Source organism: Phoxinus phoxinus (assembly GCF_949152265.1).
Source record: "Phoxinus phoxinus genome assembly, chromosome: 7".
NCBI lineage: Eukaryota > Metazoa > Chordata > Actinopteri > Cypriniformes > Leuciscidae > Phoxinus > Phoxinus phoxinus.
In genome coordinates, this window is record NC_136882.1 from 6,323,287 (window position 1) to 6,345,939 (window position 22,653).

Consider the following 22,653-nt stretch of genomic DNA (forward strand, 5'->3'; position numbering starts at 1 on the left):
GCAAAACGATCTGAACAAATGAACAGCATATTCAGAAATCTGGATAATTTATCGGCGTTTAAAATTCAAACACATTTGCCACTTTTTGCTTGTGGGTCAAAACGACTGATAGTTTAGCAATTCAGTGGACGGAGTTTTACAATAGACAACAGATTACCTATAAATTGCGATTTTATATTTTATTACTAGGCTATGCACTTTTTACCGCAAATATAGGCCCAATGAAACATTAATAAATCATTTTATTCATGGCTGATAATGCGAAATCAAATAGCTAACACTCTCAAAAATAAGTAGGCTAGGTTATTATACATTAATTATTGGGCAGTATTCTTAATCTAAATTAGCTTATTGACCTTATTCGGACACATCATTCAAAAGCTGCAATAAAAAATTTTTCAGGCAATTTAATGCAAAACTAGCATACCTGCATAAATATGCTACATGCTTCTGAACATGCTTTCTATAGATGGACAGACATATCTTTTTCATATTTGTATCATTTTATTTCCAGTTTGCATAGAATAGCTATAATGGGGAGATATGGAGAGGTGGTGGGGGTCTTGAAAGGCAACGCCTTTATAATCAAAGTAATCTGAAAACAGATTTTATGGCAGACAACCTTGAAGTTTCATCCGAGGGAACATCTGAGAGACGGGGGCAAGCGCTGATTTAGGTGTACTGGTTCCGAGCCAGTATCACTACTGGACGATTTACAGGCTCGGTGTTGTGGCGACCCGGTCGGCCTCTCGCAGTGTCGTAAAGACCCGCTGTCTGTGAAAGTTATCGTGTGCGTAAAATAAAGAGAGGTCGCAGTGACACGTAATTCCCGCAGGATTCGCCTGATAACTGGCGCTCTGTGTCTGGACGGATTTCCCAAACAGATGAAATTATTGCAGAAGTGCAAATACGCCATCGCACGCCTACCGTTCAGCATCTCGTGGAAATGTTGATCCGCAGGAGAAAATACTTCGCCCACTGTAGTGAAGGGTCGACAAAGTGAGAAGTGATGGTGTCAGATCGTTACTTATTAATGCCAGTGGAATCAGATATGATTGAGAGCTGCTGTTATTGAATAGTGTAGCCTGTTTGGTGAACAGGCCCAGAGCCAAATCCATCGGTCAGGGTTTCTCCTGCATGACCCCAAACACGCTTGCTTTTAGTTGTAGCTCACATGAGAGACAGGGAGGGAGAGGAAGGAGAGGGAAATTACATTAGGCTAACTGTCGCCTGTGTTTTTCTCTTTTTCCGTTTGGGGTTTGCGAAAGTCTTGTTCGGCGTATGTTTACATTGCATTTATTAATTTACTAGGCTACTGCTACTATACTAATAATAATAAAAATGATGATGATTATTATTATTAAGAAGGTTGCACTGTTTTGTTGAAACATGAAGTACCGACAGGCTTTTATATAACAATCTCCCAATAATTCAACAGCTATTTCAGATCTAACAATAACTCAACACATATTTCAGTTTTTAGTTGTTTTGTGACAGATGCGTGAATAGCCTACATATAGGCCTATTATTTATACGCTATAACAACACAAAACATGTATATTAACTATAAATATATAGGAGTGTTTATGTTTGTTGTGCGTGCGTGCTTAAAACAAATTTAGCGGCTTTGGTATCTATATGTTGCTGGATGTTGTGTTGAGTAAAGCTTCCATTTTTCCTGATGATTCAATTTGTATTGTATACTTTCATTCGAAAGGAAAACATTATGTCAAAGAGAAAGTACAGAGAAATAAGCTGTAGACAACTCGCTTAACATTTCAACTCTTTTAGCTCAATCGTTATGGATCATTAATAAACTAGGGCTAGGCTTAAAGTTTTATCCGTTTAGCTAAAACTGAGCTGAAATATATTTGCCCACACGGTGTTCCCTGCTGGGATACATGGAGCTGTCCAAATTCCTTTGTTCTTGTCCTTTTCTCAACCCTACATCTATTCAGAACAGACCCTGTAAAGTGCTATAGATGCAGCTTTAACCATACATAAACTGGGAGAACTGAACGCATATGTTTGTCCCGAAATATGAACTTTTCGGAAGTAAACTTAATTTAGATAGGCTACTTGAATGATCGTGTTTTAATTCTGATTAAGCTCTTATAAGTGTGCACGGGCACATACAGTCCTTTATTTTCACAGAACAACTATGCCCTCTAGTGGCAATAATGTGCACCCCTGATTCATTTAGCATTCTTTGAAATAGCGGGATGCATTCTTGTTTCTTTTTTGCATTCGCGTTTCAAGGCATGTCTATACACTTTGAAGCCTATCGGTTAATGATCTAAAATGAGTGTTGTAACGAATGCATGACTGCAATGAATTACGTTGATAATCTCTGCTGCATTTGGTTGTAACATCAAAAACTATTGTCAGCTTTAAGGTTTGTGGAAACCTTAGGAGTGGAAATGCATTTCGAGAATAAACGTGACTTTCAGTGTAGGCCTACTGGGGGGTCGATGCCGCTTTAGTCTCACGATCAATACATCGACCAGACGCCCCGCAAAAAGTGTCTACGTTTTTGTGTGCAAGTACAGACACAAAGAAACAGTGAGGTTAGTTTCAAAGAGAAGAGCAATAACAGTCCTATACCATAAACTCATTTAGACCAGACGTCTAGCTCTTCTATAGCTTTATTGGACCCAATTTCTTCCTGCTCTAAAGCAATTCTTGGTACAGGTTTGACGATAAATTGGGGTTCCTTGCAACACCTTTTCCTAATCATAAACTTTTTTTTCTGCAATATTCTCTAACAATTAATCTCTAGATTGTGTTCAGCATGAAAGAAAAGCAGGCTGATCGCATATCACTGAAATGTAAAATATCAGTACATAAGCAATACGCATGTCGAACTTGAAATTTATTTGTAAAAATTGGTCTAAAAGGAAACATATTATCACAGTAAGTGCACGAGTTGAGTATTCAACAAAGCTTGTCTACACCCAAATTCCCTATACAGCACTGAAGACAATTGAGCTTCACTGTGACCAAAATAAAAGACATAAAATAGACCAAAAAGGAGTTCGTTTTACATAATTTAGACCTTTTGATGCATCTAACACGCCAACAAAAGCTTCAACGAGAAATATACTATTTTAGTAAGGAGATATTCGAAATAAGGGATTGAATACACGATGTCCAATTTAAAAAGAAAGAAATTAAAGGCACAGTAAATTATTCATGTGGCTGCGTGAGGGTGGAGATGTTGTGCATGCATTATGGACAAAGATGTAAAGATCAGCAGATGCTTATCCAAGACCATATCCTAATTTCATATAATACATTATTATTATGAGTAATGATACGTAACCACTGACGCTGAATTTTACATTTTACTGTGCAAAAGAAAAAAACACTGAATTCTCAGATCTTGAAAGAAATGCTCCACCATGGTTCTGGGAAATAGATTTTAGGGCGCCAAATGTAGCCTAACTATTTTTAGTTACACACACACACACACACACACACACACACACACACACACACACACACACACACACACATATATATATATATATATATATATATATGCCAATTCAGTCTTGAGTATCTCAACAAACAAACAAAAAATCACAAAAGTTGTATCCTAATCCAAGCATATGTTAAAGGGAAACACATTAGCTGCTGAGTTGAAGCACGCTTTCCTCTATGGATCTTTACCGCTCCTCTCTCGGTTCATCTTCTTCATTTTCATTCTTCTGTTCTGAAACCAGATTTTAACCTGCCGCTCTGTTAAACTCAGGATTCGTGCGACTTCATAGCGACGATCCCTCGTTAAATACATGTTATAAAGGAACTCCTTTTCCAATTCCAGAGTCTGATATTTTGTATACGGACAACGTTTCTTTCTTGTTGATCTCGCATGGATCCAGTTTGCAGCAGGGTTGCCTGAAAAAAAAAAAAAACATGCTAAAGAAAGCATAATAATAATAAGAATAACAACAATGTGAAAAGAAAACCATTCACATAAGCTTAACTTCCACAAGAAAGGCCATGACCATATAAGAAACGGAGGTTAATATTTAACCATTAAAATATTGTGTAATTGGTGTTAAACATTAGTGTGAATGCAATTATTTCCAAAGTTTCTTTTTTTGTAATGGCCACTGCACCGATGAAGGCCAGTGGTAAGAGCCCGGACACTTTTATAGGTTTGTAAAACCTCCAGTTTAGGACAGTTGGGCAGTTGTAAATCACAGGGCAATTCATTTTACTTACTTGGGTCAAGTTGTTGTTGTTGCTGTTTTTCGTCTTTAGGTTCGCCGTGGCTCGAAGTATCATTTTCAACTCTTTCTTCAGTAGTTTTGTCTACGGATACAGCGCTGCAGCGAAACTCGGGAACCACCGGAGTCTCTGCTTCAAACGCGGCGCTTTCAGTCCTTTTCGAGGGTAAACTTTCAGTCTTTGTAGCGCTGAGCCGAGTGTTGGAGTGGAACCCCGATAAAGAGATATGGTTCGCGACGGGCTCTATCCAGGAGCGGACGTATCTGTTGTCAGAAAGATGGGTCTGGTGGACGTATGGATGGTAAATCCCGGACACTGCAGCAGGAGAGGGCTGGTGAACCGAGGACCAGGACGCTGGGAACACGGCTGACTTGGGAGCGAAGCTGCACGAGGAAAAGTCCGCATTTTCGCCCACACCTGACGGCCTCGCGGTGTGTGAACCTTGGACATAACGCGCTCCGTACACATCCTCCGTCTCGTGTCCCATAATAGAGTCCACATAATAGCTACTGAGAGCTGAACTAGTCGACATTTCTGGATCCCTTCGAACTCATATAAAACGTTACTCTGTTTCCGAAACCTTGCCTCTGAACAATCATAGTATTTTTGCTGCCTTCATCTTCAGTGATTGGTTGCATGAATCACGTGATCATATTTACTAATACAGAGAGTAAATCAGTCCTCTGATAACGGTATGTTTGATTTTGTACTCTTAAAAAAGACAAGTTATTTTTATCTGAACTATAGTAATGATATTATGCATTCATCTTTCTTTAAACAAAATATGTTTCTTTTTTTATAACAAGGTCAGATTAATGCACCCATTTATTTGCACTCACTATTACCTCAACAAACGATTCCAGCCGTGTAAAATCTTGCAAAAATTTCGTCATAAGGTATGTCATAGTCTAGCCTTGTAAAGTATTTTATAGAGTACCGAGTTGCAAGTCCTCGTAAAATAAATGTAATAACATGCTGTAAAACAACGAACCACCACAGCCTCACAGATTCTCATATTTTATAAACTACTTTAGTGTTAAGATCTGTTATGCGGTCTTTGTAAGTTTGATGCTGTCTGTGAGGTGTTGTAAGATTGACACAGGAAGAAACATTTGTATATTTTTGGTACTTATTCAAAAGAGAGTCATAGTATTTTATGTGTATCAATAAAAATTTTATGAGGTGCATTTGATTATGTATTAATGTTCCCTTAATAAAACAGACTCTTGGCATTTCAACGTGTCTTGACGTGTTTATCATTAATAACAATAATAATATAGCAATATTTTTATCTTTTTAGATAACAATGTAGCCAACGCCGAGATTGAATTACTGACGGTAAAAATGTTAATCTACCAAAATAATAAATGTTTATAATAGGTAAAATAGAATAGATAATTTGTGTAAAAATGGATTAAGTCAATGGAAATGTACACACAAGTAAAATATAAAATATAGACGAATGCATTACATATTTCTTCTTAATTTGAGAAAATAATGTGTGTGAAGAAAACAACGTGGTGTCATGTTAGCTATTTGTCGACAAGTTGTCACTGAGAGCTCAGCCGTTACAATTTCGGTCAAAATGATAATCTGTGTTTTCATCTGTGACCACACACTTGAACACATCTGAGTATGTGCCTATACAGATGTGTATGGCATTGTGTTTGTGTGCGCACATTATAGAGAGTGAGTGGGCGATGCTAGAAATATACTTTTTGTTTTAGACGCGTGGAAGGATCGGTAGCCTATTAAAAGACACAAATATTTACATCTGCTTGACAACTTTTAAACAAAATGCACAAAATGTGCTTCTGGTTTGCCTCATTTGGTTTTTTTTTTGTTGGCGTATCATAATTTGAAATTTGGGATATTAACGGTGAAGTTTGAAGGTTATAGGTTTACATTTTCGTATTTTGAATTACGTTAAGGTTTTATTTAGAGAAAAAAAAAAGATTAATTTTTTGGGCTTACAAAAACGTTTTTGTTTTTTTGTTTTTCAGAACACAACAGTCCATTTTTGGTAACCAGAACATACAATGTCTGTTTCGTTTTTCAAATAAACGTCAATTGACATGTAGGCCTACCTCTATTTGTAAAATAGTTTGTAGCCTATTTGCTAATTTATCTTTAAAGAAGAAAAAAAAAATATCTTTGTAATTTATCTTTGGGTGTGTGTGTGTTTGTAAGGGGGAGGGGCAGTACATGATCTTTATTAAGCTGTGGTTTAGAAACGCTATACCAAACACCAAAACACTATTATGACATTATCAATTTATTAGTCCACTGACCACATGCCACAAACATGCACTTATACAGACATATTTAAACATCTATTATACAGAAATCTTTGAACGTAATTATTTCAGATAAATGTACGTTTTCATTGGAGAAAAAATGGGAGATCTTCACTTTCGAATGTGCTTTCATGTCCAAAGTCATGGCTTTTTGGCGCCACATTTTTGCTCTGTTCCCGCTAAAATGAAACCGCTTGGAACAGCCTCTTTCTATAATCTTCTTTTATAAATTAAGACCTTACACCACTTTTATACCCTGTGAAAGATATGAAATTACACCAGGCTTTTCACATTTCAAATGCAATCAAAGATGTAGCAACAAATGACAAGTATTCAGCAACGATCACAACATTGGAACGTGAAAGTAGCCAAAACAATGCACACTGCCCTCATGTCATCATTATACAGGAGAACATAGACTGACCGAAATGAGGGGGATAAGTTTTTGATCTGCACTTGTTTGCATGCTCACGAAAAAGTGAGATTGGACGTCAGTTCACGGATACGATTTTCTCTACTCATCTTCTTAAGTTTCATCCTGCGGTTTTGGAACCAGATTTTCACTTGTCTGTCAGTAAGGTTGACGCTTTTGCTTATCTCTAGTCGGCGCTCCCGAGTCAGGTACATGTTGAATAAAAATTCTTTTTCTAATTCCAAGGTCTGGTGTTTTGTGTATGGACATCTTTTTTTCCTTCCGCTCTTCGCGGTCAACCAGTTGCTCGTCGGTGTGTCGTTTTTGGATTCTGCAAAAACAAAAGGACAGAATGTCAGAAGACACAATCAGCCAAACAAACAGGGAAAATAGGACATGTTTTCGTTCTACATAAAAACATAGACGGCAATCGTTTGTTGAAACGACTGTCATAAATAAACCTACACTAACAGATCATTATAGCTACCGTACTGAGTCAAAATGTCTATAATTGTCCACGTGGTCCACAAGTTACCAGTATTCAAGTGTTGATTAATCTCTAAAACGTAGCCTAATTTTATTGAATGAATTTTAATGTTTTGTTTCTGTTGTTTGCGTTTGGTTTAACACATGATCTTGTCTTTTTGTATATAGCCTAAGCCATTACCTCATGTTATAACCAATGCACTTTTATGCAGTTTTCAGATACTGCACCAGAAATAGGACTTGACTACACTCTTAGAAGAAAAGGTTCTATATAGAACCCCAATGAACCCTTTTTTTTCTAAGAGTGTAGAACCTTTTAGGGGTTCCAAATACGAAGCCCCTATCGAACCTTTTAAGGTTCTATATAGAACCTTTTATTCTAAGAGTGTAGTGAGCTCCTCAGTCAGTATGAAATAAATAGCAATTAATTATGTCTACATCAAAATAACATTCATTCTCGTGCTGAATGGATTAAGTCGCAAATACATTTCACCAATGCTGTTCTTATATTGACCAAAGAAGAATGTCAAGTCACTTGCAACAAAAGGTATTTGATGTTAACGCGCCCTCGCAGCGCCGTTTCCTGTTAGAGCTTTTACTGCAACCTGAGAAAGACTCCCATTAAACATTACGACTTTCGGGCTGTTTGTGTTTTATATTGGGTTTTATGATGCTATAGCGTTCGCGTTACACCAAGACGCGATTAATCCGTTTATTGTACTCACCTTTGCTTTCTCTGTGTGGCAATTCAGGGCTGGAGACAGACGCCTCGGTTGAGCAGTGCTTCTCCTCCAGCGAGCTGAGTTTGGGTTCTGGACTCTGCGCCGGGGAAGAGCTCCGTGTGTCCCGATCGAGCGCGAGCTTCTTTTCCACCTCGACAAAGGGCGTTGACTGCGACTTTGGAGTCACCCTGTTCAGCTGCATTAACGTAGTGTTTGGGCTCATCGTCTCGTTGTCATAGTCCGGGTTTTTCGCCGTCGCGTAAGTTTGACTTAGTCTAAAATATCCAGGGACCGGGATCTCGGGACTCTCAACGGAACATGATTCGGGGATCAGGTTGGAGTACGCGGGTATCTCCGACGAACTGACCTTTGCTCTCTTGTCGGAGTACATACAACAGTTAGTCTCTTCTTTAATGCTTTGTGAAAATGTGCAGGTGGACATCTGGTTGAGCGGTTGCTCTAATCGGCAGGACCTGCTTGGATCTGCCCAGGTATCAGTTTGAGGTATGTACGAGTGGACGTTCATGCCCATGTTTTGGTGGTTTACTTCCCCCCGTTTGCCAAGAGACGGCAGGAGTCCACAGGTTTGCATTCCATAGGTTCCCATTTCTGCAGTGGCTGGCATGTACATGTTACTGCTGGAATAAAAATCTGTTCTGCACGCCCCAATCAAGGAATCTACCAAAAACGTGTTTGCAGCAGGAGAGCTGTTGGGAAAGGACATTTTGGAGAGTTTCTTTTTTTAAGAAGCAGAGAAGTGTCCTCTGTAAGCTGACATATCTAGCAAAACAATCCCTGTATAACCAGCGAGTCTCTCTGCAACCACATGACACTCTCACCAATGAAATTTGAAAATGGCCTTGAGACGCAGGCTCTTCCCCGTCACGTGGGCGCATTGACACATGATTTGAAGTTTCAGACGTGGTCAACAGCGACACCTAGAACAAGGACTTGAAATTGGTTTCAAGACTGCCGAAATAACGTTGTTAAATCCATTTCAGGATAACATATAAAATTAAAACTTGGACTCATATGTAGACCTGCTGTTAAACAAAGAGCAAGAACAAGGACAATCAATTATAGCATTTAGCACAGTCTATTTTGTATAGCTACCTTTAAATTCCAATTCAAGGTCAAGATAGGAAATGTCTGAAGATTTCTCGTAGTTCACGAGGCAAAATGCAGAGGATTATGCAGAACAAAATGAGCCGGGACGCGGGCCTAAACACCGCTGACTCGATTAAGAGTGAAAAACAAAATTGTGATTCATCCTTTCTATGTTTGTTTTTATCATGAATTATGTTTTAATAGACACAAATGATTTTGCATGTTTCCCACATTGACCTTTTTGTCAGACGCAAAGGAAATTTAAATGTTATTACTACTTAATAATTCATGTAATAGCCTACCTTGATTGTTGTTTGCTGTTATTTTCAAAATTAAATAAAAGAAACCTTGAAGAAACCCTACTTGTTAAATCATAGCCAGCCAGTGCATTTTATCACGTTATCAGTCACATTATCATTATAAGGATGTGAGGTATTCGTTTCTATATTTCCAAAATATAGCCTATAGCGCAAGTCAAAGGTTGAAACGGCTTTTCTGTTTTGTGTAATTAATCCAGTTATTTCATCTGTAAAGAGTGAAGTTTATAAATCCTTATTCTATTTGTCTTGTAAAATAGGCCGATATACTGTTGTAAACGCATTTACACATTGACTTTAGAAATACGTGCATTTTCACTTAGCGAAAACATCTTATAGGCCTATGCATCATTATACAATTATTGTGGGAAAAACATGTAGAGTATATTATTCGCAATAACTAAATAGCCTACGCAAATACGTTTGCAGAATTTAACAGCATTTATAAAGGATAGCCTATATCATATTATCTCTGCTTAAGAACTGGATACATTGAAAATGCGCAAGGAGAATTAAATTATATTGCTATCTTTATATGCCGTTGAATTAATCATTTGCGATGTGCTTGTTACAAGTGTGTAATCTATCGTCACAAACCAATAATTTCTTCGTTATCTACACAAAATCCTAAAATATCAAATTAGCTATAATGAGTCATTAACTACTTTATAGAAATCTTGATTTTAGGTAAACGTAACGGCGCACGGTTTCTTTACATAATTTGGATAAAGCAAAAAGACAAAAAAAGAACGCATGTATACGCGGTAAATCAGTGGGTTTACTAAAATAGCAAGCTGACAAATCTTCCAGATAAATAACAAATAAATAAATAAAAATCACTGCAGAGGACTGTCATCTGAAAACACACATAAACACCAAGCAGGAACATATATTCCTATTATACTGTTCAAGATGAAACATGTCGAATGATTCAACTATTATGGTAAATGCATAAAATATCTGGGTTATGAAAGTATAGGCAAATACTCTAAAAAGCCTATAACTACATCTTCTAAAGAGTTTTTGGTTATTTAATTTTATTGGTTCACCTTTATGTGTAATACATAAATAAATAAACAAATAGATCTACGAGAAGAGGATGTAGATGCGTGTCCAGATTAATACATTTCCCAAATAAGTAGTGGATTAGCTACTGTTATGATCCATGTATCATTTGAGATATTAGGGATATTTCATTGCACTTTTTTTATTTTGTAGGCTACACACAAGCATGCAGTCTTCCAGCGAACTGTTTAGGCTATATAATAAAGCTTTATTAAAAATATAATACAGATGGTCAAACCCTTACAAAATATGTCTGCCATAATCGGTCATAATACGATTGCTAAATTAAGGATAACAACAAAAAAAGACAAATAGTAATAATAATAACAATAATAATAATATTACTAATAATGGTGGTGGTTCTGTTAATGTATGATCTTGAAAGGGACGTTTCCAAAAAAAAAAAGGGTGAGGCACGCTAACCTCTGGGACTATGAAGAAAATGTTTCCTGAAATTGTCTCCTCAAATGCAGATGAAGATATCCTCCGTAGCTACGTGACTAAAATATATTTTCCCGGTTTTCAGGTTATTCTGGATATGATGCAACAGGGTAAATTTAATTGAGAATAAGAGTGAATCTCAATAATAACATACCGCCAGTAAACGGGCGTTAAAACATTAGATTAGATCACATAACCCCGCTCAAGATCATAGTCATTGTTTTTGAGGAAAACTACATGCTGTATACACACAGCACAAGGTCCGATCATCGCTGCGAGCTCGCCCTCTCGTGGCTTCAAGCAGTATCAACAAAATGTACATAAATAAAGAGTTTGTCTATGTTAAGATTCCTTATTATTTATGGCAGAGTAGCCTATTATAAAACTCACAGCAATGCAATGTTAATTTGTAAATATAAACGGAATTTCCTGTATACGGCTGAGAGATTTAGGAAACACATAGCCTATCTAGGAAACAAAAGCTTGTAAGATTCTCAGTTTGCCTCCACTGCAAATATCGGGTTTGCATTTCCAGCATATTCTGACTCCACAGAGGTAGCCCCTTCTTTACAGTAGGCCTATCCACTGAGAAAATAACAATTAATTTCTGCACCAACTGTCTATTGGGAGCTTTTTGGTTCTATGGCATAGGCTAATCTTAAGAAAACACCACTGAGGCGTAAACAGTGTAGACTTTTACTGCATTGTTCCCCTTTGCCTAAATCCCATTTGTAGGGGGAAAACATTATGGAGGATTTGATATGGTTGTATTATATGGTTTTATTTTACACAGCATTTCACCCGGCTTAACGGCGGCTATGTGCTGTATTTAACCTATAGTATAGGATGTATGAGTGTGAAGGCCTTTGAAGGCAGATCAGTGGGATTGAGGGGATGCGGCGGCCATATTGGACGTGCTGCACTGCGGCGGCTCTGAGAGGGCGTAGTTTTTCAAAGAGAACCGCAAAAAAGGCGCCTTTACTTATTCAATAAGGTTAAGGGTGACGACCTTGACATTACAGAAGTTCAATTACAATATTTCATTCGACGTTCGAAGTTGTTGACGAAATCGAACTTTGTAAACCACTGTGTTCAAGACGGTTAGTGTTCACGTGCTAAATTTGACGTAAACAGCCAAATGAGCTTGTCGAAATGGGGTGATGTCTAACGCATAGTGGTTCAATTCGAAGACTAGTCCTCTTTTGTAAGATAACACGTAGCCTATTATTAGATTTTCACTCTTATCTGTTCACATAGTGCTCAGTTCTCCTCTCTCTAGAAAGAAAAAAGAAAACATCTGCACCCTTTGTGTTTCAGGGCAAAGTCACAGTTGAAGTGGATAGAGGGTCCAATAGCCCCAATTTAATTTACTGCCCAGAGTTTATTGTACTGTCTAGACTGTTCAAGGTTTAGTAAATAGCCTAAGTGTAAAACAACATACAAGTAAAGGAATTTGTCAAAGACTAGGCTATATAAGTTACCATTGGAAATTGTTCTCTCTCCATCTCACTTTCCTTCTTCATCTGTAATAATCGAAAACAAGATTCATCTGGAAAATTAGTAGGCCTAACATTTTGAAATGCAACTCCTTAAAATAATTTTATTTAATGAAAATAAATAACTGTTAAATAATGCATTATGTTGCGCGCACTGCCATACACACAAAGAGACATCACAACAATTAATAAAAATCTGCAAATAACTTGCTGTATTTTTATTTAATACATAGATACATTACATGCTTCAAACGAATAAATGCATACACAGTTCTAACTCAATGTAATTACGTATTGATTTGATGTAACCAAAGGTTGCTTACAATGTGAGAATGCAAAATTACAATAAATAAATACAAATACAAAGCTACTGAATTTCAATGGAATTATCACAGAGTATGAAGAGATTGTCGAGGTACCTGTTCCTGATAACTGATCATTTCCCTCACCGCGGATACATTGTTGTAGATAATTTGTGCAGAATTTTAATTGCGGATAAAATTCATGTTAGATAGCAAGTATTTTGCATAGTAAAATACAGCGTTGACGTGAAAATAAGTCATGTGTCCGACGAATGGATGATGTCCCACAATCATGACACAATAGGATAGCCATCGTCTCCCGAAGCGGCAAGTAATGACTTTCAGAACAATGGATTTCCAGTGAAATACTGGAGACGATCTCGGTTCATCTTTTTCTCTTTCATCCTTCGGTTCTGGAACCAAATCTTCACTTGTCTGTCTGTAAGACTGAGCATTCTTGACAACTGCAGACGCTTCTCTTTGTTTATGTACACATTGAAAAAGAATTCTCGTTCAAGTTCTCGGATCTGGTATTTCGTATATGGGCACCTCTTTTTTCTGGACTTTGTTGCACCTACAGAAAGAAACGCAACTTGATTACATTGCAATGAATTTGAACGGCAGATGTTTCTGCAGATGGCATTAAAAGTTCGAGTCTTTCCGACACATCGGATACTAATGCCTAATTTGTTTTCATGCAAAACTTTAGTTTAATCCGCATACACATACACAGACAAAACACTCGGAAATCGAAAGTATGTTTACAGAGGCAATACAACGAGACTAACACTGCTACATGAAATATACACATGCACGCAAACGGCCAACACTCGCACGCGCACACACACACACACACACACATCGCGTCCAAACGCACGCGCACATGAGTAACCCGTCGGTGTTTTTTTCGATTTGATTAAAAGTCTTTCGCTTTTAAGTTAAAATCTTTGGTGATAATGTTGCATAACACTGAAACAAGCGACAGCCTGAAGGTTTCTAAAATAGAACAGGCTTTCTATCTAAGAAAGTGCGGTCTTTCTCGATTTGAATCGTGACTATCATTACAGTCTTTACAACAGTTCATAAACGAAATGTTTTGAGTAGCCTATGATCCGACGAAAGCGCCTTCCCCATAGTAAATATTTTTACGACTGCAAAGAGAATCTTACAAGCTATATAAAAACTTTTGCATGCTTATAAAGTGCCACATAAAAGCTTTACGCGTGAACCTACTTGAGCCGTTGTTCTTTTCTTCATCGCAGGTTGATATCGAGGATTCCTCCTCCAGGGTTTCTGTAGGGTCTTGTTTGGTCTGCTCCGCGCTATCTGTTGACACATTGCATGCAGCATCTCCGGGGACACTTGTATCTGGCTTTTGTTCGGACTGCTCAGGGTTGGGCTTCTCCGAGTTAGCAGTCTCAAAGAACTGATCAAATTCTTGTGGAAGTACCCCGTTTCGGCCGACGTTGGTGAAGAAATTGCACGAGGAGCTATTACCACCGTGATGGTGGCTATACACGGAATCGTTTTTGAAAATAATCTCCGCTCTGTTTGTTGACTGTATGAGATCTCGGTGCATTATGTCCTCCGTTGAATAGTACGAAGCATAATTGCCCCTGTAATGCCATTTGCTCGGATGATCCAGTCCATAGTCCCTGAAAGTCACTTCACGAACAGGTTGGACTTGCGCTATGTTCGAAGAATAGGGGAAATTGACTTGACACGACGTTGTTTGTGGTAAAAACGATGAGACCGACGAGAAATCATGAACGTAGTACGGTAAATACATATTAGATGCACAGTTGCCGCGATCATCGTAGTCGGTCATTGCTCGCTTTAGCCTTAGAGAGGAAAAATCGTCAGCTTGACTGTTAAACTTTGCCCATCTATTGCACCATATGCGTGTGGATAGGACTCGCGAGGAAGAAAAAATCGGAAACGTACGCTGACGTGCAATTCATCTTGATCGATTCTTGAGGTAATTGTGTCATGTGATCTGGTAAAAAAAAATTACCATATATCAATATCAGTCATTAAATGAGCGACTCATAGGTAACCGCATGAGGCAGGTCATTGGTTGCCTACATTTTTGAAACTCCCATGTTAATTCCCCCATGTGTTCCAAGGCATTAGTAAACAATCACAGAAATACCACGTCAAATATTTTGTTTAAAAACATGCAATATGTAATTACATAAAATACCTTAATCGCAACGTTAAACAATGTTTTTCAAATGCACGACATTAAGTTGTATTATTCAATTGCTTTATTTTTATATTTTTCTAGGTTTCCCAACCACTTAACCTCACGGCCGATAGAAAACTTTGACTATGAAGCAAAATTGCAATTTTCTTTTAGTCTCTCTCCTTATAGCCTACCCGGAAATTGAGATTTGCAAGCCTTAAAATGAAAATGCACGGTACATTGTTAAACACGTTTTATACGCGTGTTATAATAATTCCTGCATCTCTTTTCTAAACCTGTAATATGCTATTTTACAGAAATTCTGGGAAATTTAAAGTTCATATCCTGTTATACCTAGGCTGTCATAGGAAATAATGGAGAGAAAAAAAGAAATGGAAAAAGCTAATAAGATTTGAGAGGTGAGACAGAAAACGAGAGAAATGTAATGCAGTTTACCAAAGAGTTCTTTGTTGTGATGCAGTGAAAACAGATTTTCTGTTTATTCTACACAGTCTACGGAAAGTACACATTTAGTCACGATGTAAACATTGTACAAGAATGTTTTTCCAAAAAGAAGACAAAGGGCAATGTTTAGCCTAATAAAGTGTAATAACATTTAGAACTGTACCTTTCTGTTTTAGCTTGAAGTAAAATCTGCATTTAGTCCGATTTAGTATTCCAGTAGTAAAGCTTGTAGCGAACACAGTTATCAAAAGGAAGAGATACACTGATTCACACTGCCAAGTACAAAACAACTGTTCTGGCTTTGAACGTCTGTGGTCTGAGACAATGCGCAGCCGGCAATCACCAATAACCGTCAGCCAAATCATTTTATTGCACAGACAAAAGGATGTGCTATGGTGTACTTTCCTGGGTGGAGGTAAACAGTGACTGCTACATTCCTACCGAGAGACTGAAAACTGCATATTTACCGTTTTTGTTTTGTTAATTTTTCTCCAGATTTCTACATGTCTTATATCTAGCCTATAATATAACACACAACACCGGCGTTGAAAATATTAAATAATAATTAACACCGGTTATTAAAAAAATAAACAACCAACGTTATTATATTGTTTTGTACAGCTTGGTGTTTTAAAAAAACTGGTTTATTTTTTATTTTATTTTAATCTGGTACCATGCCAATACTGGCCTAACCATAATGTTATCTTTAGTTAATTTAAGCACAGCTCGTGGATTCGAAATGAGAACGTAAATTTGCGCGGTAACACTCAATAAACACCTTTTTTAATTTTCAGTTTTACAATTTAATTTTTATTTTCGTAAATAGAAACTGTATCGCGCGTTTTTAACAAAGAACGCGTGGCCTATCTTGTATCTTGCGATCCATAGCCTACTTAAGACTTTTTCATTTGTTGCTTCTTTGTTCTAGAACCCAAACATTTTAGAGCCCAAAAAAATATGAATCCGTTTACCAGTCGATGTCCAAAGATTTTTTTTAAACAGCAAAAAAAAAAAAAAAAAAAAGGGGGAAGAAAGGGAAGAAAGAAAGAAAATAAAACAATCTTCACAATAATATGAAGCTAAATTTTTTTTAATAGTATGCTATTAAGTAGTAGCGCATCAATGTGAGAGGCTGGGAGCTCAAAATTGCTTCTTGCTAACTTTTTTTTTTAAATGCGCAAAGTATTCTTAGTAGAAAGAAAGTCAGTGCAAGAAAGCCACTAACTTGACCTTAACTTTGTATTGGCGCCCCCAGTTTCTACAGCGGTCGCAGGACGTCTGGCAGAGCCCACAATATATTTACTCTCCGCTTGCGTTTAACTTTTAAAGGTACTATCAAGACAAATAACTTGGACCAAACTTACCTTTGTATTATTGATTAGTTGATTGATTCATTCACTCATTCATTGATAGGTAGAAAATATTTATTTTAAATTAAAATAATTATAATAGGCCTACCTGATATTAATGAAAATATTTAAACACATTTGGAGAAAGTATACAGTGCAGCCATGCCTATAATCGTGAGTTTAGTCTGCAGAGAGTAAAGATTTTGTTAGGTAAATATATAGGCCTATAGGCTATAATAAAAATAAATATTTATTTATCTGGTTTTATTTAGGCTACTCATTACTACTAGGGTACTTTTTGTCAAACTACTCTTAAATGATTAATCCGAATTGTCATGCACGCCTACACTCTAAAAAATGCTAAAAAAAATTGGGTAAAATATGGACAAACCCAGCTGTTGGGTTAAATTTTTACATTACATTTTTAACCCAACGTTTGGGTTTGTCCATATTTTACCCAAAATTGGGTTGAAACAACCCAGTGTAACAACGAATGTAATATCCTAAAATTGTACTATATTGTTTACCAAAAAAACTAGCAAATAAACAGAAAGTGAAGTAGGCCTATAGAAAGCAGAATATGTGCATTACAAATGTGGAATTACAAAGTATATAATACATGGGATTATCACATATGTCCATGTGTCACATGTTTATCATGCTTGGTGTTAAAATATAGGCAAGTTTTCGTATTTGCTATAGGCGAGTTTTGTCTTTGTATCACGCATAGGCTACATGCAACCAAGATAATAATACGTCTTTACCTGTTCCGTATACTCTCTTTTCAAATTATTCCAATGAATAATCAGTTCATTTGTAGAAATAAGAACATTTGACCATAGTTTGAACGTATTTCTTAAAGCAAACGTAAAAAGAGCTACATTAATAACACATATTCACATTGTGTAAGTCTACGCTATACATGTAAATGTAAATTCACTGTTAAAATTAAGTTTAGTCGTCCCTTATACAAATATACACCCGTAATGCATAACAGTTACAGCACTTATTTTTCTATTTAAATTCCTGGTTTAATTCAATAAGAAAATATAAACATTTATAGATTCACAGAAGAAAGATCGAACTTGAGCTTGGACTTTATTAGCGCATTTTAATATCACCCACTGAGTTAAAACAGACAAATATCACACAAGAATGCAGACGTTTAATATAATGGAACAGGAACACTTAATAAATATTACACATCAGTTTTGATTAAAAACGCAACAAAAGTAAAATGTACGTTTTCAGATCGCAAGATACAAATGAGGTTTTATCAAAATGTATTAAAAATGACTCCCAGGTATATGTAAGCAGCCCAGTGTAGTTTTAAATGTTTTCATGAATTAAATATTCACGTCTCTACTCTAAACTTGCTGCTGTTCTAAACTACAAAGCATTATATTTTAGGCTATATAAAGCAAGCTAACATTACAACTTTGGAATTCTCGTTTTTCCACCAAAAACACACAGCAGACACAAATGCAGCGACTCTATGCCAAATAAATATCAATTTCAATATATTCAACTTAAACATTAAATTACATTTCATGGGGGTGCGTGAGAAAATCGTTTTCAGATTTGGTGGACTGGCAAGAAAAGTCTCTTGTATGAATGATGTCCCCACCTAAAAAAAACAAACCCTACAATTGTTGAAGGGAAAAAAAAAACTAGTATATAGTGAAGGTATGATCGCGCATCATAAGTCTTTTTTTCTTCATCCTGCGATTCTGAAACCAGATTTTCACTTGCTGATCACTCAGTTCCAATCTGTCCGAAAGCTCCTTTCGCTTCTGTCGGTTTATAAATTCATTTAGCATAAATTCGTTCTCCAGTTCGGCTAACTGTGGCTTCGTGTAAGGTTTTCTCTTCTTTCTTGATCTCACCTGTGAGGGACACCATGGTAGTCCTGGGGAGGAGAAAACAAAAATTAGTATACACTCATCATTATTCAGGTTACTGAATCAGCCTCTCCATCTAAAGACAAACACAACTCTGTTGACCCCGTACAATTAATAATCTATATCGTGGAGCATATGGAATCAGTATTGTATGAAAACAAAAGTTCTGGAAAAATGAAGAGGAGCTGAAATAGCTTGTCTATAACTGAACAAAGCAAGCATGAAAGTGCGTATCAATTGTATTTATCATGTAATTTATAAGCAAAAAAGTTTTTACGTGCACATGGGTTTACAGTGCGTATCATATGCACGTAAAAAACTTCTTTTTTTTTTTGCATATACATTGCACAGTAAATACAATTCGTGCTATAGATACGCCTTTTCATGAGATCGTGTTGCCATCTCACACAATAAACACAAGTCTACATAGTAAAAAACGCTGAAATCAAGGTCACAGAATGACATAGGCAGGGTCAAGGAAGAAGTTGCGTACCATCGGGGAAGGCTGACCTAGTCTGGCTGCTCAGTGATGGTTGGACTGGAGGCTTTGAAGCATCGGTCACTGGCTGGTCAATGGAGGTCAGTTCAATCGGCTCAACCCTGCTCTGCTGTCGCCTTTCCAAGTTTGAAACTACGTTGCTGACAGAGCTCTGCTCTCCTGCGTAAGCTGCATTAGGTCGACTTGGCTCCTCTGATTTGTGGCTGACATCTTGGAAGTAGTACCTCCCGGATTCCTCCAGTGAGCCCTTTTTGAGGCTAGCGCTCACAGCGGCTGAATTGCTGAAAAACGGCTGAGCGAAGCCACTGTAGGCGCGGCTCTGGGCCGGAGGAGTGCACGCATTTGGAGAAGTCCACGGGAGCGAGCACACCTCACTTCTACTGTAGGACATCTGCGGAAGGCCAGATAGATGGACTCCATTGCCTCGCAGGTTTTGGAGGTACAGGGAGTCGGGAGAGTGAAAATTCAAAAGGGGAGCAACATAGCCAGAGCTCAGGAGATTGTGCTCGCACATTTCTCACGAGCTCGCCCGAACGCGTCTTAAAACTGTTTTAGTTACCCCTAAAGAATACGAGCAAGGTAATTGTTGATTTGTTAATGCACCATCACGTGATATGCAAAGCCAAATGTTTAGCCACGCCCACGTGACTAGTTGTGCTGCAAAGTCAGAAAGAAACGCATATGAAATAACGAACAGCTTTATTTTCCTTGAACAGTTTTTCCTGATGCAACTGTAACTTCAGCCATTATTTTTCATAAGATCAATAAAAAAAAACAATAATATACATTTGTCCTTAATTGTTCTTATTTGTTTAAAATGCATTTTGCTGTAATGTAAAAGGTAGTCAGAAAACCCTGACAGTTCTCTAAAATATACCTCACATAAGCATTCAGATATATTTAATTAACAATCAAGGCTACAGAGTGAGATTCGTGCCACACGAGCCTTACGGGGACAAACACGGATTGTGTTAGTCTGACTTTCAATTTCAAGTGTTTGAAACTTAATTAGCAGCTTTAAATACATAACAAACAAATACATAACGTTCTGTTGTGGTGCAACATCCTGCAAAGCTGCTTATTGTGAAAAACGAAATACAAATAAATATTTAATTGTTAAACGACTATGCTATAATTTACTTTGTTTACACACACACACACACACACACACACACACACACACACACACACACAATCATAAATTTGTAATAAAAAACATTACAATGCTGCATTTCTGAGGAAATGGCTGACTTTCAAAAGAGCCGCGTTTGTGTTATTTCGTAAACACAACTGCCAAATGTTCTATATATTGTAGCCTATATTATCATGTTGTGATCACCACATTTTCTATATATTGTAGCCTAATTATTATAATCACAACTGCCAAATGTTCTATATAATGTAGCTTTATTATTATGATCACAACTGCCAAATTTTCTATATATTGTAGCCTAATTATTATGATCACAACTTCATAACTACTTTAATGAGATCATTGCTGTCTAAATTAATTCAGCTAAAATAAAACAGCTAACTGCATGATTTGTACACTGTAAAAAGTAATCAGTTGACTTAACTTAAAAAGTGAAGAAACCCGTTGCCTTAAAATTATTAAATTTCAAGCGTAATTGAAAGAAAATAATAAGTTAAGGGGAATTGTCAAGTTCACATAACTGAGTTTTTCAATTACGCATGAAGTATATTTACTTTAATGTTAAGTCAACTGCTTACTTTTTTATAGTGTATTATCTCAGAACTGTACATTTCTGACATATGGACATTTCTTTGACACGGTCACCTCTGATAACAGATTACTCTGAATTGTAATGTAGAAACATGCATTTTCCGTAAGGCTGATTTGAAACGATATGTATTGTGAAAAGCGCTACACAAATAAATGTGAAATAAACACGGGGATAAAGCCAAATAGAGCTTATAATTAATTTAAAAAGTCTACTGTTTTTAAGCGTAACTTTAAAAGACCATCCGTAAACGTTAAGCTCACGAACACATGTTTACACATTTTTGGTTTAAACGAAAAAGGTTTTGATATTTTATAACTTTGATACAGTATTGTACATTTTTAAATAGCTACTAATTCAAAATGTATTTTTTTAAGATTTCGCCATTGATTGGCTGATATCTAAATTCGTTTTAAAAAATACATTGAGGAGAAACTTTCAAGGCGATAGTTGGTCTTGAGGTGCCGAGGACTGTCGGTGAAAGAAATTAAACATTTAGATGTCGTCGAATAATCTTTGTTGCCGGTTTCTAACATTTCAGAGTAGTTCAGGATATGCAAGTCATTCTTATCTTACCTAAAGGTTTGTCCAAATGATCCGAAACACGTTTTAAAGAAAGTGCACATATGAAGGAGCAGACAAAATGACTATTGTAAACAGGCAATTTCCGGAAAGAGTGGAGACAGTACAACCTCCCACTTTTTACGAGTCCAGTAAATGCATGAAAACCTTTAAAATGGGATTGCTTTAGACTGTGTCACGTTCTGTTGCGTGTTGAAAACACAGAACTCTCATCCGTTCAACCTTAAAAAAATATTAAGCCTACATGGAAAGGATATGGTAGTAGCCTACATCAGTATAGTTCAAGGTCAAAGTCCAGACGCAGATTTACCAAAAACAAGTCCAAGTGCATTTAATTAGACAGATAAACAGAAGAAGAAACATCCGTTTGACAGTCTAATTCTTTTAAAATTCGATTAAAAAGGCCGATACTTTGATGAAACAGCGTCGTTTTAACAGCTGAAATCAGCATGACAGAGAACTATAAAAATGTTCTTCAAAGGGTGTAAGAACGACGGCACTTAAACTTTTAAACGAATTCGCCAACCAATTCGGCAAAACATAAAACCGCTAGGAATTTTTATTATTATTGTGTTGAGATTGCTCAGTCCTGCGATGGAAGTCTTTTCTGGATTGCACGTTTTTCCCAATTGTGAAAGATTACCTTTATATTACATATTTATTAAAAAAATCACAGCGCCATATTCTCTTTTAAATGTTCATAGCAGTTGAAAAAAAATCTCAAAATGCTTAAATTTTTTTAATACAAACTATTTCTTGGATTATAAATTATCTTAATGCAAAGCACATGCTGACCTATAGATGGCGACGCAGCTTCATGAATTTGTGGCAAGTATTATTCATGAGACCTACTGAAGTCCAGGTTTAGTCTAACAATGTGTCTCAAGGTCAACGAGAACACCCAGTTTCAAAAGATGATTCAAATATATATATAAAAAACGGCAACGAAAATTGTGCATTGTGTTGTTTTTTTCTTGCTAATTGTCTTGTTTTTCGAGAAAAAAAAAGACAATAATTGATTATCAATCTATCGATAAATAACCAACGTA

The 22,653-nt window shown here is 36.7% G+C and overlaps 4 protein-coding genes across 5 annotated transcripts; all 4 read right to left on the reverse strand.

Annotated features, from left to right (window-relative positions):
- Nucleotides 1-2,856: 2,856 nt before the first annotated feature.
- On the reverse strand, nt 2,857-4,883 carry hoxd9a (homeobox D9a). Its single transcript, XM_079618501.1, has 2 exons — nt 4,231-4,883; nt 2,857-3,900 (listed from the first exon to the last, which is right to left on the reverse strand). The coding sequence occupies exons 1-2, from the start codon at nt 4,766-4,768 to the stop codon at nt 3,659-3,661; spliced, it is 780 nt and encodes a 259-aa protein (XP_079474627.1). The 5' UTR covers nt 4,769-4,883; the 3' UTR covers nt 2,857-3,658.
- Nucleotides 4,884-6,490: 1,607 nt separating this feature from the next.
- On the reverse strand, nt 6,491-9,034 carry hoxd10a (homeobox D10a). Its single transcript, XM_079618896.1, has 2 exons — nt 8,157-9,034; nt 6,491-7,276 (listed from the first exon to the last, which is right to left on the reverse strand). Exons 1-2 carry the CDS (start codon nt 8,875-8,877, stop codon nt 7,002-7,004), a joined length of 996 nt encoding a protein of 331 aa, XP_079475022.1. The 5' UTR covers nt 8,878-9,034; the 3' UTR covers nt 6,491-7,001.
- A 3,732-nt stretch (nt 9,035-12,766) lies between these two features.
- Nucleotides 12,767-14,870, reverse strand: hoxd11a (homeobox D11a). The gene is made up of 2 exons (XM_079619622.1): nt 14,115-14,870; nt 12,767-13,455 (listed from the first exon to the last, which is right to left on the reverse strand). Exons 1-2 carry the CDS (start codon nt 14,707-14,709, stop codon nt 13,223-13,225), a joined length of 828 nt encoding a protein of 275 aa, XP_079475748.1. The 5' UTR covers nt 14,710-14,870; the 3' UTR covers nt 12,767-13,222.
- Nucleotides 14,871-17,967: 3,097 nt separating this feature from the next.
- On the reverse strand, nt 17,968-19,843 carry hoxd12a (homeobox D12a). Of its 2 annotated transcripts, none has more exons than XM_079619745.1 (2): nt 19,275-19,843; nt 17,968-18,789 (listed from the first exon to the last, which is right to left on the reverse strand). In XM_079619745.1, the coding sequence occupies exons 1-2, from the start codon at nt 19,792-19,794 to the stop codon at nt 18,551-18,553; spliced, it is 759 nt and encodes a 252-aa protein (XP_079475871.1). In that variant the 5' UTR covers nt 19,795-19,843; the 3' UTR covers nt 17,968-18,550. The 2 variants fall into 2 exon arrangements, with proteins under 2 accessions (XP_079475871.1, XP_079475872.1); XM_079619746.1 differs by having other exon boundaries at nt 18,028-18,789; nt 19,292-19,843.
- Between the last annotated feature and the right edge of the window lie 2,810 nt (nt 19,844-22,653).